The 15,381-nt window shown below is 61.0% G+C and overlaps 1 protein-coding gene across 3 annotated transcripts in view; it reads right to left on the bottom strand.

The window, feature by feature from the left end:
- Window positions 1-3,847: 3,847 nt before the first annotated feature.
- IFT122 (intraflagellar transport 122) overlaps window positions 3,848-15,381 on the bottom strand; it is a 66,364-nt gene continuing 54,830 nt past the window's right edge. For 2 of the 3 annotated variants that reach the window (XM_040246739.1, XM_040246741.1), the window contains 9 exons: window positions 13,597-13,737; window positions 12,537-12,631; window positions 9,831-9,931; window positions 7,788-7,953; window positions 6,753-6,864; window positions 6,111-6,236; window positions 5,203-5,282; window positions 4,782-4,946; window positions 3,848-4,303 (listed from right to left, as the gene is read on the bottom strand). In XM_040246739.1, the coding sequence (XP_040102673.1) occupies window positions 4,214-4,303; window positions 4,782-4,946; window positions 5,203-5,282; window positions 6,111-6,236; window positions 6,753-6,864; window positions 7,788-7,953; window positions 9,831-9,931; window positions 12,537-12,631; window positions 13,597-13,737 (1,076 nt within the window). In that variant the 3' untranslated portion in view covers window positions 3,848-4,213. Of the gene's footprint in view, window positions 4,304-4,781; window positions 4,947-5,202; window positions 5,283-6,110; window positions 6,237-6,752; window positions 6,865-7,787; window positions 7,954-9,830; window positions 9,932-12,536; window positions 12,632-13,596; window positions 13,738-13,937; window positions 14,775-15,381 lie in introns of those variants that run through there. The other variant, XM_040246740.1, reaches the window with a different exon arrangement.

The raw sequence follows: 15,381 nt of genomic DNA, 5'->3' as shown, positions 1-15,381 counted from the left end.
GGGGTGCCAGTGACGAAAGCGGGTTGCGCTGGGGTGCTGGCAAGGGCCCGACTCAGTTGTTCAGGCCTGGGCAGCAGTGGCAGGGGTGGCACTGGGCTCAGTCACCAAGAGAGTCTGGAAAGACCCGTCGCGCCCCTCAGTTCACTGGGACTAGGAAGCTCCAGGATCCACTCCCACCTGCAGGGCAAAGCTGCCCGCTGTCCCGCCCAGGCCCGGCTCAGACCTACAGACCCGAGAAGTAGGTCCCCCCGTCCTCCCACAAGGGACCGCAGCTGTCGGCCATGAGGCTGGGGGCAGCCCAGGCCTCCCTTCCCTGAGCCTGTTTCCTGCTGGGACCAGTGACGCTTGCTGACAGTGTCCCCCCCCTTCTGCACGCATGTCTGTGTGGGCTAAGTCCCTTCAGTCGAGTCCGACTCTGTGAGACCCTCTGGACTGTAGCCCGCCAGGCTCCTCTGTCTATGGCATTCTCCAGGCTAGAACACTGGAGTGGGTGGCCAGGCCCTCCTCCAGCCGGTCTTCCCGACCCAGGGATCGAACATGCATCTCTTTCATCCCCTGCACTGGCAGGCGGGTGCTTTACCACTAGCACCACCTGGGAACCCTCCTGAGAACCTGGTTCAGTCCACAGCCATGGAGGGCCTCTCCAGCTCTCAACGTGCATTTCCCACTCAGTACCCAACACTGCCAGCCGCGTCTGACTTGTCTCCCAACTGCCTGCCCATCCCAGAGTAGATGCTCGACGAACAAGTGTCCAGGGGAGGGACAGCTCCTCCCAGCCCCAAGAGGAGGCCTTCGTGCCTCTGACCACTGGGGAAACCAGCTTCCTCGGCAGAGCCAGGTAGAGGCGGGGGGTCCAGCCCTCCACTTGTGCTCTGCTGTCCCCACTGCCCGGCTGGCTGGAGGGAAGCTGGGATCGTACGGTGTGGGTGACCTTCTGAGCCTCTGCCCCCTCTCGGCCAGGCGCAGAACAGGCTGTGAGGGGCGGTGAGCGGCGGGGCTTTGGTGGGGGAGGGTTGGTTGGTCTCTGCTTCCCCAGCCCGGCCCCTCTGGGAGGCCAGGTGTGGCGAAGGATTAGAGCTTAGCGGACAGGACAGCGGTGCGCAAATAGCTCTTAAGCCTCTGCGTGGAGGTGCTGCTTGGTCAGCAGCCTCCTCTCCACGCAACCCCCCAGCTCCCCTCACTGATGAGCCCCGCCACCTGCGTCACCACAGTGAGGCCTGAGTGAGGCCTGAGACTGAGCTGCCAACTCAAGGCGGGGAGAGGGGAGGAGAGACGGCTCTGTGCTTTCCACTGCCTCTCCTCCCGCCTCCCCCTCCCCAGCACCTGGCCGAGGCTAGGGGCTGGGGATCTGGAGGTGAATCCTAGGCCACTCCCTGCCTCCCCTCCGGTCTCCCCTCCAGGAGCTCCCGGTCTTCAGGGGCAGCAGCCAGGGGAAAAACGGATAACCTGGAGAGGTGGGAAAATGCTCCCGCCTCAGAAACATCGGGGCCAGGAGGGAGGGGACAGCTGGGCCAAGGCCCCCGGCTGGTGGAGAGGCGCTGGGGCCCCAGGCTGGGGTGGCAAGGGAGGCCAGGGGTCTGGGCGCTAGGTGGCGGCCAGCGGGGCTGCTGAAGCTATGACAGGCAGGGCAGTGGTGTGCTGGAGCCCATTCTGATGTCCCAGGTCTAGTGGAGGGCATCAGGATATGCTTGGGCAAGTGCTGGGCCAGGGTGGGAGCCCCGCCTGGAGGTGGCCCCTCTGCCGGGGCTCCTGCCTACCTGACGGAGGGGCTGGCCTGTGCGGAAGCCCATCTGGCGCTGCCCACCTGTCTGGGAGCCGCGAGGGGCCCCCGGCTTCGGCAGCCTGCCTGAGGGTGGATGCGGACGTCGGCAGGCTGGCTGAGGCTGGGCTCGAGCTGGGGCCACCTGAGGTCTGGCCCGGGGGCTCTTTCTAGCCGCCCAGTCCCCTCTTCTTTACCTCCTCCTTCGAGGAACAGAGAACAGTGCTGAGGACCTGGAGACAGGAGGTCTGGATGCAGTCGCAGCCGGAACCGCATCTTGGCGGCCCAGCCTGCGGCCACCGCTCCTCTGTTGGGGCTCTGTCCTCGTGGGGAGACGGGGCGTCTCAGGATGCCCGCGGCTGAGGCCTTTTCTTCCTCGCCTTCCTCACCGTGGCCTGCAAGGGGGATGGTCACCAACACAGACTGAGGCTGGGACCTCAGTGTCAGAGCTGGAGGGGTCTCTTGTACAGATGGGCCAACAGCAGTGGAGAGAGGGCTGGACCTGGCCACGGCCCTGCCCAGTAAGGACAGAAGGGGAGCAGGATGCGGCGCTCACACGCAAAGGCAGTGCCTGCCTGTGACCCTGTCTTGGCTCCATAAATATTTCATGAACGGAAGAAAAGAGAATGTTCCCGAGACTCAGTCTCAGCATGTGTCCAGTGGGCACCCTTGAAGATGCTGGAGGGTTATAGAAGACAAATGCGTGGAAAATCCTCACTCGGGGCCAGACTTAACAGGGAGCTCAGACTCAGGCCCCTGGAGCTCAGCTCCTCTGGGGTGGCAGAACCAGGCATGGCAAGGCTGCGAGGATGCACGCTGGAGTCTCAGGCTGGGCCCCTCCCCCACCTCTAGCCGTGAGCCATCTGATCTGTCGCTGTGATTGACGCCTGTTAGGTGGGGGGGGGCGGGGGCTGTTTGCTCCCTCTCCTCTTTCCCAGCCACATGCAAGTGATTTCAGCTCAAGCAACGTGCTAATGGAAATCCTAACACATTAATAAATGTTTAGCACGCGAGAGAGCATGCATGATTGTAAGTAATTAAGACGCTCAATGGAGGAGTTCTGTTGGCACAACTGTCTGGCTCCATTTCTTTCTTTTCCTCTGTCACCTCCTGAGAGAGCTGCAGAGGGCGGGAGGGGGAGGGGGCGGGGCCAGGGTCCAGCCCTGGACTCATTCCTGGGGGGTCCCCCTGCAGCCACTCCCCTATCCTCAGTGTCTTCATCCCTCCCTTTGGAGGGGAACTTTGCCCCACTCAGCCCGCTTCACGGATGCCCTGCAAAAAATCAGTATCTAATCACCTGGGTGGTTTCCCACATGTTCCCTGGCAGCCCAGTCCCCTTCTTCCTGCCATCAGGACTTTGCATAAAGCCCTGGACTGCTTGCTGCCTTCTTGGCAGAGAGCGGGAAGGAGGGTGAAGGGAGAGGACTTGGGGAAGGAAGGACAGACCCCAGCACCTCCACCCCCCCCTGAGTCTGCAGAAGGGGAAGTCACCCGCCCTCCGTCACAGAGCTGAGTGAGAACCGAGCCAGCATATGAAGCGTGGCTGGTACAGAAGAAGGTCCCCAATAAATGTCAGCTCCCTTCCCCAGCTTCCCATCTGCCCTCAAGCTGCCAAATCGGACACTTGCTGACACTCAGGGGACGGGCCCTTCCTGGAACCTCACACGGGACCCACCTGCTCCAGACGCTGCAGGAAGGGGCAAGCTCAGGCCACGTGGAGGACCAGGGAGCAGCTGGGGAGGACTGGGGGCCTGGTCCCAGTTGGGAAGTAGAGGGTAGACTCTGCAGGCCCCGGGAGCAGCCCTGTTAGCCTCCTTCTTTACAGCCAGGCATCTCATCTTCTCCTTGAGATGGAGCCCCGTTCCACCAAAATAAATAAATAAATAAATATATATATATATATATATAAAAAAAAAAAAAACCTGTTCCCCTACCATTCCCATATTGCCATTTCAATTAGATTAGATTTTAAGAGCACACAAATGTAATGTTCCTCTCGGATCAAATTAGAAAGAAAAACAGGTGCACTTTTGCATAAGGAAATTAAGTTGCAGACAATATGAAGATTTGCTAAAATGCAGACACTGATGAAAATAAGTAGCCCTTTTATTTGTAATTATTGAGGCAATCTGTTCGCAAAGTGTACATGTGAACGGTCTGACAGATCCGTGGACTCCGGCAGACTGCCGCAAACAACTCCGAGCCGTTCTGAAAGGAACAGATTTTTTTTTTCTCTCTCTCTCTTAGAAAATATATGTTCGTTCTCTCCTCCATCTCCTGGTGCTATTCACAAGACACGAAATGCCATAAATAGGAGTTTCGTGGTTACACAAGGCCCCTCCCTAAGATACACACTCGATCGGGGCAGAAGGCACAGTCTGACAGTTTAACTCTTCCTTCGATGGCCCCGAGACGGGCAGCGGCCGGGCAGGGCGGCGGTCCTCAGGGGGCCGGTCAGGGGCTGGGGTCGTCCACGCGCCTCCGGCAGTAGGGGCAGCAGGTGTGCTGAAGCAGCAGCAGCTCGTAGTCCTCCGAGTGGAACATCTGGGGAGAGACGGCCATGACCCCACTACCCTGGGTGCTCAGCAGCCCCGAGCCGGGCGGGGACCACCGCCCTGCTAAGGGCAGGCGGCTTGGCAGTTGAGTCGGGGCCAGAAGTACCAAGTCCCACCCACCCTTGTCTGAGGACCAGCGGGGAGCTGGGGAAGGTCTGAGGCCCCTTCTACCCGAAGTGCAGTTCACAGGTACATCACACTGGCCGGCCCTCCTGGATGAAGGGCAGGCAGGTACAAGGAGCACAAGGTCAAGGGGCAAATCCACAGCAGATGGTCCAGGGATGCCTGTGAGGCTGGGGAGGTGACTAAGGACAGCCAAGCCTCTCCTCCAGCCCAGGAGCCCTGGCCTTAGCCGCTGAGGGATACGTGTGCTCCCCCCATGCCTGGCCTCCCTCCGGGGCCCATCCGGGAAGCGCAGCAGCAGCTGGAAGGAAGGACCCCGGGACCACGCGCCGCGCGGGCAGTACCTGGAAGCAGGAGGGGCACATGGTGATGGAGGCGTCGGGCAGCAGGGAGCGGAAGTATTGCCACTGCAGGGGCGGCGGCCAGCGCTTGATGAGCACGTCCCGCCGGCTCATGGAGCGCAGCACGGAGCGGCTCACCACCACAGGCACGAACTCCGAGCCACCTTGCTGCAGGCCGGGCAGGGAGAGCGAATGGGGCCTCACTCAGCCGGCGGGGGGACATGCGGCCCCACAGAGGGCCCCCGAGCCCTCCCCTTCTGGTCCGGTCCCTCGGGAGAACCCAGCTGGCCGTCTCTGTGACTGGGAGCCCACCTCCCTCCTCCGGGGGCCCCAGGGAGAGTGTGCGGAGGAAAGGGACCTGAGCCAGGCCTCCGGCGGGGGCCGGGGGGGGGCTCAGCAGCCCGTCACTCAGGGGTGCCCGCACCTCGAAGCTCAGCTTGGCCGTGAAGGGGTCGTCTTCCCCCACGGAGTCCATGCTCTCGTCCAGCCTCAGGGTCTGGGCATCTGGGGGGCACTGGTCAAGGACGGGGCCTGAGGCCGAGAGAGAGCCCCCCCCCTCCACCCGAAGCATTGAGACTCATAGGGCGGGGGGCTCCCTTTGGGCCTGTGTGGGACCCTCCCCATGGCTCAGGGAAGCATAGCAAGGCGAGCGAGAGGCTTTCCCCACGGAGGAGAGGCATGCTCACACGGAGCCCAGCACGCAGGTGGGGGAGGTGGTGGGGGGCTCTGAGGGCTTCTGCTGCGGCCCCTCAAGACCCAGCACAGCCCACAAAGGCCGCTGAGATGCAGCGTGGGAGACAAGGCCTGTGGGCTGCAGGGCTGGACCAGGTATGACAGGCCTGGCGAGAAGCCACAGCCCCTAGCACAGCCAGCAGCTCCTGGAGGGTCTCCCCACAGCTGCTGGGCAGCCTTGCAGACCCTCCTTGCAGAGTAGGGTGGGCACCCCTGGGGATCCCAGGGCCAGCCAGCCTGGGCTGGAGGTGCCCAGGGAGCCACCCCCTTGGCCAGGCCTCCACCCCCCGGGGAAGGGAGGCTGCGGGTGCCAGGTCAGGGCAGGCCGTGCCCCACAGCAGCCACAACACAGCCTCCTGGGCGGGCACGGGCGCGTGGACGTGGTTCCTGCCTCCTATCCTCCCTGCCTCGGCAGCAGCTCTGCACCCCAGGCCGGCGCCCCACCTGGCTCTGGCCCTGAGCCTGCTGCCGTGGAGGCCTCTCCAGCACGCAGAGTGGCCCGCCCTTGCCTCGCCTGGCCCAGCGAGCCCCCAAGGTCCCCCTGCCTCCAGGCCGGTGCCCAGCAGACACACACACGGGTCCGGCTGGCACCCAGGATACTGTTGCTCGTAATCTCTTGCCACTTGTTCTCCCGCTTGAGTCTCGGCGCCTCCAGATCAATGAGGGAGACAGCTTCTTCATCCGTGATCCCCTCCTCCAGGTAGAATTCAACCAGGTGCAGCACCTCTGCAGACACAGGCAAGGGAGAGAGAGGCTGGGAGGCTCTCAGAGGCAGCGCTGAGGGGTGGGGAGGGGGGTCCGAGAGCTCCTTCCCGCCCAGTACTGGCCTTGCTGAAAGCTGGTGGGGCGGCAGGGGGAAGCAGGCATGTGTGGGCAAGGGGCCTCGACCCTCCACCATCGCCCTAGTACCTGGACAGGCTCCTCTGCAGGGGAAGAGCAGAGGCCTCTGCCCAGCTCCTGGAAAGGGGCCTCTGATCCCCATCGACGTGGAAGGAGCTGGGCCTTGAGAGCCGCGTCTGCTGCCTGGATTGAGGGCCCCTCTGCCCAGGAATTTCGTCAGGCAGAGCAGCACTCCAGGGCTCTGAGGGGTCTGGGCAGCACTGGCCTTGCCTCTGGGAACCCCGAGTGACCCCTACGTGTCGGGGGGGTGGGGGTGGGGGTCTCACTGTCCCCATTTTGTCCAAATGAGGACCCAGGCCGCGCCGCTGCAGGCCAGCCGCCCCGCCTGCCCGCCGTCCTCACCGTAGGAAGAGGCGGAGAAGACGAAGGGCTGGCGGCAGTTGATGCAGACGTTGCCCAGGTTGTTGAGCAGCGGGTTGTTGGTGGAGCAGCGGTAACACAAAGGCACCAGCTCCTGCAGGACAGAGCGCGGCCGCTGAAGGCTCTGCGGGGGTGAGGGTGCAGCCCGTCTCCTCAGCTGGGCTCAGGCTCCAGCCTCCTGGGGCCTGGTGGCCGAGAAGAGAGGCCACCTGGATGGGCGGGGCAGGGGCTCTGCACAGGGACGGAGCAGGGTAAATAAGGGCCTGCAGAGACCAGAGGCCCTGCCCCTGGGGCCTGCTGCCCAGGACACCCCCTTCCCAGGCGGGGCTCCGCAGTTGCGGCTCTTCCGGCAGGAATGACGCCGGCCACAGCCACCACTGACCAGCCAGCCCCTGTGCTCCACGGGTCGTACCAAGCACGTGACCAACTTCAGCCTCATTCCTCCTCACAGCCTCCTGCAGGAAAGCTGTGACCCACATCCCCATTTGATAAGACGTGGAGACTGAGGCTCAGGAAGACTGAGACACAGCTAGGAAATGGGGAGCTGGGATTCGAACTTAGATCTGTCTGATGCCAAGTCTGCTCTGAGCTTGAAGGAGGGGACTGTGGAGGAGACAGTGGCTGTTTGGGTTGGAGGAAGGGAGGTTGGGGCACAGACAGAGCTGCAGACACTGGGGGTGGATCTGCGGGTGAGTGATAACCTGCCTCCAGAAAGGGGGCTAGACCAGGGTCTCCTAGGATGAGGCCCAGGCAGAGACACTGGGCCCTGGGGCTGGGGCAGGGCAGACCTGGAGCTCCAGGACGGCTGGGAAGCAAGCGGGCAGGGCTGTGGGGCTTAGGGGGCTGTGATAAACAGAGAAGGCAGAGAGGGAAGGGCAGAGAGAGCTGGCACAACAGGGCTCAGACAGGGGAGGGGGTGCAGAGCCCCAGGAGCATGGCAGCCATCTTTCAGTCGAACCCAGGCCGGGCACAGAGGTGTCAGGAGAGGCCTCCTGCCCGAAGGGCCAGGGCCCTCACCTCACTGTCATGGAAGGGCTTGGAGCGGATGGTCAGGCTGCCCAGTTCAATGGACTTCTGGAACCGGGCGGGGATCTGCAGGCCCTGCAGCTTGTCGTAGGCGTGCCGGGCCAGCTTGTAGGCGCCCAGGGCCTTGCTCTGCTTGGCCAGGGTGAAGAGTGTGTTCCTGCCGATGATGAGGTTAAGGGCGACAGAGGCCAAAGCAGGCCCAAGCACTGGCACTGCCCACCTCTGGAGCGAGCCCCAAGCTGGAACGCAGCTTGTGCACATGCCAGGAGGGCACGGGAAGGAGCCTGAGGACTGCTTCGCTCATCTGTGGGAGGCAAGTGAATTTCTCGGATATCAAGGCCCGGAGATTTTTCCAGAGATACAGACAGCGTTGTCTGCATTAATATTTTAACCTTGCTTAGGTTTTATGGGCCTGCTGATGGCTCATCTTGGACCCTGGCTGGGCCAAAATGGCTCTCCCTGCCTCACCCGGCCTGCCAGCCAGCCCCTAGATTGCCTGGCACCAAGTGCCGCCCGCTCCAGCCCCGCCAGGAGCCTGATCCCCAGTGCAGAACACTTCTGCCTGCACTTCACCGAGGCCACGGCGAGCTCCGGGCTCGCCTCCCCAGCTCCAGGGCCCTTCTCTGAGCTCTTAGTCTTAGGCTGATGGGCTTTCGTGCTCCACCTCAGGTCACCTCAAATGCCAGCTGTGCCCAGGCCCGGTCTGCCCTTTCTCCCCTCCCCCTGACCCTGAATGCCCTTCCCCACTGTCCCCTGCCAAGCCTCAGCTAAGCGAGGCCCGCGTCCCAAGCCTCCTCTGAGCCATCCTTCCCCGACGTTCCTGCTGCCCACTCCCCACCCGACCCCCGTGGCCCCTTCCACAGTCGTCACATAGAGACAAGGTTCCTTGTCTGTGTCTCCCCTGTCCTCCCTGGAGTCAGGGACCATGTCAGGAGCTGTTTCCACATCCCCGGTGGACGTGAGGGTGAAGCTCAGGGCAGGGTTCAGTCAGACTCTGCCGACCTGAACAGAACTTGCTGCAGGGCCTGCGTGCAGGGGCCGACGCCCCATGATGGGGGCAGCCTCCCCCGAAATGTAAAGGATGGGCCTGAACCCCTTCAGAAAGGCTGGTTCTCACCAATTGGCAGCTCTGAGCCCTTCCCTCGGAGGGTGTGTGATTCACGGGAAGAAAGCAGGGCGGGGGCTCAGCAGAAGCTGAGAAATAGTGCGTCCCCTCCTTCAGGAGGGGACAGGGGCTTCTTGTGACTTCTGTCCTTTTCAGGACCTTCAGGATTGGGGGTTATTTCCTTGCAGTCTCTGGCAGCACAGGCCCTAAGGCTCCTCCATGGCCCTCACTGGCAGCCAGAGGAGGACAGGCAGGCTCCCTGGCAGGCCCTGAAACTGCTGCCCCTTGAGCCCAGCTCCCAGGCAGGGGGCTTCAGCTCCTCCCTTCCCCCACCTCAATTCCCTCCAGCCCCATCTGTGCACTGGGTGCTCCCCTGGAACACCTACTCAGGCCTCCCCTGGTAGAGACAGATGTCGCCTCCTCCAGGCAGCCTTCCTTGACTTTGACCCCAGCCTTCACCCTTGCACACCGCACCCGTCCCACTGAACGAGGCCCTGACACTCGTCATCTCCCCTGACTGATGGTAGTTTGTTGCCTGCTACCGGCTGTGCGCTGGGGACGCAGCAGGTGCTCATCCACCTGGGCTGAACAAAGCTCTGCCCGCCCCCAGGTCCCCAGCTCAGAGCCCTGGCATTCCCTACATTCTGGTCACACGCTCCTCTGGGGGTTACAGAAGGCCCACACAGTGTGTGGGCCAGAGACCCTCCGCCGGGCCCAGAGAGCCCTGAAAACTCCCCCTCCCTTGGCGCTGGCCTGAGCCTCCCCAGCTGAGCCTCGCCTTCAGCAGCAGCATGGCGAGCTCCCTCCCTCTGTCCGTTCCTGAGGGCTGTTGGAGAGAGAGGGGAGCCTCTGCCAGCATAGTGCTCTGGAAGAACTCCTGGGACCATCAGACAGGAGGGGCGGGACAGAGGGCGGTGAGCGAAGGATACACTTTGGAGATGCCCAGTGGGGTGTCCTTGGTCAGGCTGTGCAGCAGGAACCTGGAGATGTTGAAGAGCGTCTCGGGAAGGTGGAAGCTGAACGGCTCCTCCTGCCACAAGGAAAGCACACAGAACTGAATTTCTCTGCCGAGCTGCTGCTGGGCCGGGTGAGAGGCAGACGCCGGGCACTTGGAGTGACTTCAACAGAAGAGCGATCGCCCAGGGAGCACCTGCCGTGTGTGTGCTGGGCGCCTGCGGCCACACTCGTCTGGTCTCCAGCCCAGCCCGGCGAGGGAAGCAGCTTCACTCTCACGGCAGTGAGGGCAAAACTGAGGCCCCAGACACCGTCTGCCCATGACACCCGCGTGGGGCTGCAATTCAAACCCACTGAAAGTGTTTCTCTGAAGCTCATTGCCTCTGGGGTGGCTAATGATTCCTTCTCCCTGAGCTCAAGTTGTTGCCAATTAGCTCTAAAAGGGAAGACCTTTAGGCAATTTGAGACGTGACCTCCATACAAGCATCTCCTTAAACGGAGGCACTTAACCCTCTGTAGCCTGAGAGCACAGGCCTCCTCTCTGCCGTCCAGCAGCAGACTGATGGCAATGCCCACAGACGTGCCAGGACCTGGGGTCCCTGCTACATGCCTCTGCCCCTGTGCCTGGCACAGGCCCTCCCATCAGACAGGTGCTCAACGCCTGTGAGTCTTCTGCACAGGGAGACGGCCAGAAGCTCCACACATAGCCTGCAGGGGATGTTCCACCGGGAGTGTCTGTAAGAGGCTGAGAGATCCCTGCTTTTAAGGACGCTGGCACGCTGCTCCAGATGACAAGACGAGAGCAGGCCAGCTTCCCCTGGCAGCGAGCACTCAGTGGCAATAAACTGACATTTCCTCAAGGGCCCTGCTGGGCCGCGCTCAGCCCTGAGCCACCAGGACTCGGGCCCTAATTGGTCTCGATCCGCGAGGACTCGCTTTACGCCACTTCTCTGGTCCAGAGCCCAGCCTTCGCTCCTTAGTTCTCACTTAAATTTCTACAGCCTCTGTCAGTTCCAAGAAAACCTGAGCCTGCATCCTCTCCTGGGTGAGAGCCAGGGAAAGGCCTGCCTCTGGTTTTACCACACGAGGTGTGGAAGCTCAGAAGTTTCCCAGGGAGAGGAGACGGGGGGCTCCCCTGGGAAAGGCACCACCACCTCCAAACCAGAGCTGCTCTGCCAGGCCGGACACTACACCCCGAGACACCGGCCACTCCGGGCCTGCGCTCACGCTGGGGCCTCTGCCAGGAGCGACCTCCCTCTGCCCCCTCTTCAGCTGCCCCTATCTTACTCATCTCCCACCTCCTGGCTTGGGGGCCACCTCCTCCAGAAGTCTTCTTAGTCCTCTAAGCAGGTCCTTTGAGGGAACTGAAATGCAACTGCTTGTTTCTAGGCTGATGGAAGGCTCGTGTGAGGTCTCCGCACGGGGCAGCAGCAAGAGCCGACACTCACCCAGGGTCCCCCTTCCAAGTGCCCCCCTGTGTCAACTCATTGGATCCTCACCGTCAAGTAGGCACTGTTATGGCCCTCATCTTACAGAGGTGGGAGCTGAAGCACAGAGGGGAGTAAACGACCTGCCCAAGGTCATAGAGCAGAGCTGGTGCGTGAGGCCAGCGGTCCAGGCGGGGGTGGGGAGTGGGGGCTGCAAAGTGCACAGGCTCCAAGTCAGGCTGCTGTCTGGGTTCAAGTCCTGGCTCTCCTACTTACTAGCTGTGCGATCTCTCTGTCCAGCACCTCAGTTTCTTCATCTGTAAAATGGGATGGCAGTTATGTGCCTCACAGCATGGTCAAAAGGCTGATACAACGAAGCCCTCGGCACACTGCCTGGTATGCAGTAAGTGCTCAGTAAGGGTTGTCTAGTGTTACTGCCCTCTGACTTATCAGCACAGGGTACGCTCACACTGCTGAGTGACTGAGGATAAGCAAGCAAGGAAGCTGAGGACAATCTGTCACCTGTTCCCAACTATCAGGGGGCAGATTTAAAACAGCTTAAACAAAGGATTCAGGAGTAACTAAGAAGAGCTATTTGGGTCTCTGGAGATCAAGCCAACCCTCTCCTTTATAAAGAAGGAAACTGAGAGTCAGAAGTGAAGTGAAGTCACTCAGTCGTGTCCGACTCTTTGCGACCCCATGGACTGTAGCCTACCAGGCTGCTCCGTCCATGGGATTTTCCAGGCAAGAGTGCTGGAGTGCATTGCCATTTCCGACCCAGGAATCGAACCCAGGTCTCGCGCATTCCAGGCAGACGCTTTACCGTCTGAGCCACCAGGGAAGCCCGAGAGTCAGAAAGGAGAAGTGAATTGCTCGAGGTTACACAGGAAGTCAGTGGCAGGGCCAGGGAGAGACTCTGGGCCTTTGGTTAGCACTGGACCTTCACCTGACTAGAAGACAGGGGCCCCTGGAACATCCCCTAAGGGTCATTTAGAGAGACAGCCCTCTGAGTGGCGAGGCCAGGGTCCGCCTGAGTCATCCGAACCCAAAGCAAGCAACCAGAAGGCCCCCTCCAGCTCCGGCTGGCTGATTCTGAAGCCCACACGCTGCACATCAAATAAGCGAACAATCAAGGAAAATGGAAAGTTCCAACCTGTCTCCCGGGGGAGACCAGACTTCTCCGCAGGCCGTCACGTCCTGTGAGACATGCCCAGGCCCCCCCCGCCTGGCAGGCGGTGCCCCTGCCCACCTTACCACGTATCGGTGGATGGTGTGGTAGCCGTGGTACAGCTCAGCCAGGTGCTGGAAGTGGTGGAACTTGCCGAGCATCACTTCCTTCTGAGCAGGGTCTGCAGAGAGCGGGGAGAGGGCGTGTCAGCCTGGACCAGTTCTCCTGACACCAGCCCCCCACCCCCGAGCCAGGGCGGTGGGGAAGGTGCTCTGCTGTCCTGAGGCAGCAGAGTCACTCCCTGGGGCAGGGCTGGCGTGGGGAGAGGCTGATCACCTGCACCCAGACGGGCCAGGGCCCCTGGCAGGGAGGGTGGGCGCACGTCAGGAGCGCTCATGCCCACCTCAAACCTTTTCCCTCCCCGTCTTTCCTCCTCGAAGCCCACACCCCTGGCCAGAATAGAAAGTGACCCCTCACACCAGGGCTTGACAGTTTTCTAACTCTACCCACAGCTCCGCGTGGTCATGCGGGAAGCAGAGCGGATCACCCCTGCTTCACAGACGGTGGGCAGTGCTGGGGAAGGACTGTGCTTTGTCACAAGTCCCCTGGCGGCTCCCATGCCAGCATCCACCCCCCAAGGCGGGCCTTGGCCAGGGGGACAGCATCTCCCTGCCCCGTCTGCTTCCAGAAGGCCCACGGCGCATCACGGGAAGTCTCGTGAAGGAAATCAACACCAAAACTATCCTCTATCCCGCCTGGGATGAGTGAGAATCCGGAGTATGCACCTAAAAAGTGATTTCTTCTTCACCTTTTCATTTAATTCAATTTTTTTTTTTTTAAGCCAGTGCTCAGCCAGCTCCAGTTATGGGCTCCCAGGTAGCCGGGGAGAGACATGTTCTGAATTAGCAACGCAGGCCCAGACCTCCCAACCGTAACCCCAGCATGGCCCTCATACCATCCTGAAGCTGATGGGCAAACTGGGAAGAGATGCCACGTGAGATTACACTGCTGCAAGACAGGGTTATGGACAATACACCCAATAAACAAGCCCAGGGCTTTAATTAAAGCCTCCCAGCTCTTCCGATGTTTATCTTGGTGCCAGAGCAGGGCCGGGGAAAACAAGGGGCCCGGCTGATGCTTGCTTACCTTGAGCTATATCGAGGCACTGCATGGAGAGCATCCAGTAATAATAGGCGGCGTCACTAAACCTGCTCTCGACCACGGCATTGTGAGTGAGCTGCTCCAGCACCCGGACCGCCTCGCCCTGCCGCCCGGCCTTGTGGAACGCTGCGGGGGCACAAGAGCACGCCCCGTCGGGGGGAGTTGGGGGGGGTTCTGTGGGGCTCGCAGGGGTTAGGGTGGGGTGTGCTGCAGAAGTAGGACACTCATCGGAGCAGCTGCAGCCCCACGTTGCCGGGATGCGCCTTTCAGGCCGAAGGCTATAAATAACCGAGGCTACATCCTGAAAAAGTACAGTGAGGTATGTACTCCTTTGGGGGCTGGGAAAAGGCAACCCACTTTGGGAAGGCATGGGAGGCAGGGAAAGCTGAGGGCCACGCCGCGGGGCAAAGTTTGAGGGCGGAAGCGCCACCTGCTGCGTGCCCCGCCCCATCACAGGACAAAGCTTGGCCACTCCCCAGGTGACACAGTGACGGGCTCAGGGCTTTTGTTGCCAGTTCCCTCACTGCATCATCACTGCACACCTACACAGACTTTATGACATGGGCCATGAGGTGGAGGTAAGCTGGCACCCCCAAGGTCACAGAACCGAGCCCAACGCAAGTACATGGTCGGTCTTCAACTGAGGGCTTTTGGATGACCACCTTGGAAAATCTGGCTTGGTTCTAGCAACCAAACATTTGTAAAAACCAGCAAAAAATTTCTCAACCATTCTTCCATCCACTTCACAGAAATTTCTAGACTCCCAACTATGTGGCCAGAGCCTCGGGGTGTTGGGGGCGCCTGGGGAGGCCCTCCTAGCTGTGACACTTGCCCACACGTGGGCACTCGGATGATCCAAGCCTCCCATGATCGGGAAGGAAAAGTTCTGGCCTTTGTTCCATTCTCATCTCCAATCTCTTGTCTGAGCACCAAGTTACTATGGCGATGGATTCTTGGATGGGTAGACGCAGACAGATGGGTAGGTTGACGTGTTTTGCCCAAACATGCACATACTTCAGCACCTGGGCGCTCTGGAAGCGCGGAAGCCGTGGAGAACACGCTGTCCTGCCACGGGGCCTTTCGGCTGAGGAGCTCCACAGGGAGACACCCCGAAATGTGTGCAGAGGCGGCCACTGCTCCCACAGAGAAGTGCAAATGGGATGCTATGGAAGATGACACGCCCAGTTGGAGCCCTGCCCAGAGAGGCTGCAAACCCGAGTCCAGAGAACCAGGCTCCCAGACAGGCAGACCATGCTCTGAAGCCGGCTCTCCCGTTTGTGGCTTTGGGACTCTGCAGGGCACCATCAGCCTCTGCGTCTCTCCAGGGCTGCAGGCGAGATGCAGGCTTATGTGGTTAGGCGCCCAATCAGTGCCTGACGCAGAGAAGGCCGTCATGTTTGAAACTATTGCCAGTTAAAGCTCTAGACGTCCTTCCGCTCCCGTATGCAGCTGTTTTCCCAGTGGGCGCGCTGAGGAGCAGAGGACACCCGGTTTCCCTGAGCCAGAGACAGAGCCCAGGTTCTCTTCTGGGTGAGGAAAAGTGGCCTCACCCACTGTATGGGAGGGCTCTTGTTCCATCCTTGCCCCATCGTGCCCCGCCTCAAATTCCCTCTGTGCCACCCCCTGCTGTGGGACTTCAGACAAATCCTCTACCTCCTCCAACCTCAGTTTTCTCATCTATAAAATGGTACCTACGTCACGGGCCCGCTGTGAGGGTAACACGGGATGACGCGGAGAGCACTTTGTTCAGAGAGGTGATGGGACCTGCCG

Source organism: Oryx dammah, unplaced genomic scaffold, assembly GCF_014754425.2.
Source record: "Oryx dammah isolate SB20612 unplaced genomic scaffold, SCBI_Odam_1.1 HiC_scaffold_9, whole genome shotgun sequence".
NCBI lineage: Eukaryota > Metazoa > Chordata > Mammalia > Artiodactyla > Bovidae > Oryx > Oryx dammah.
Note: the sequence above shows the minus strand (reverse complement) of the source record. Positions and strands in the feature narration are given on the sequence as shown.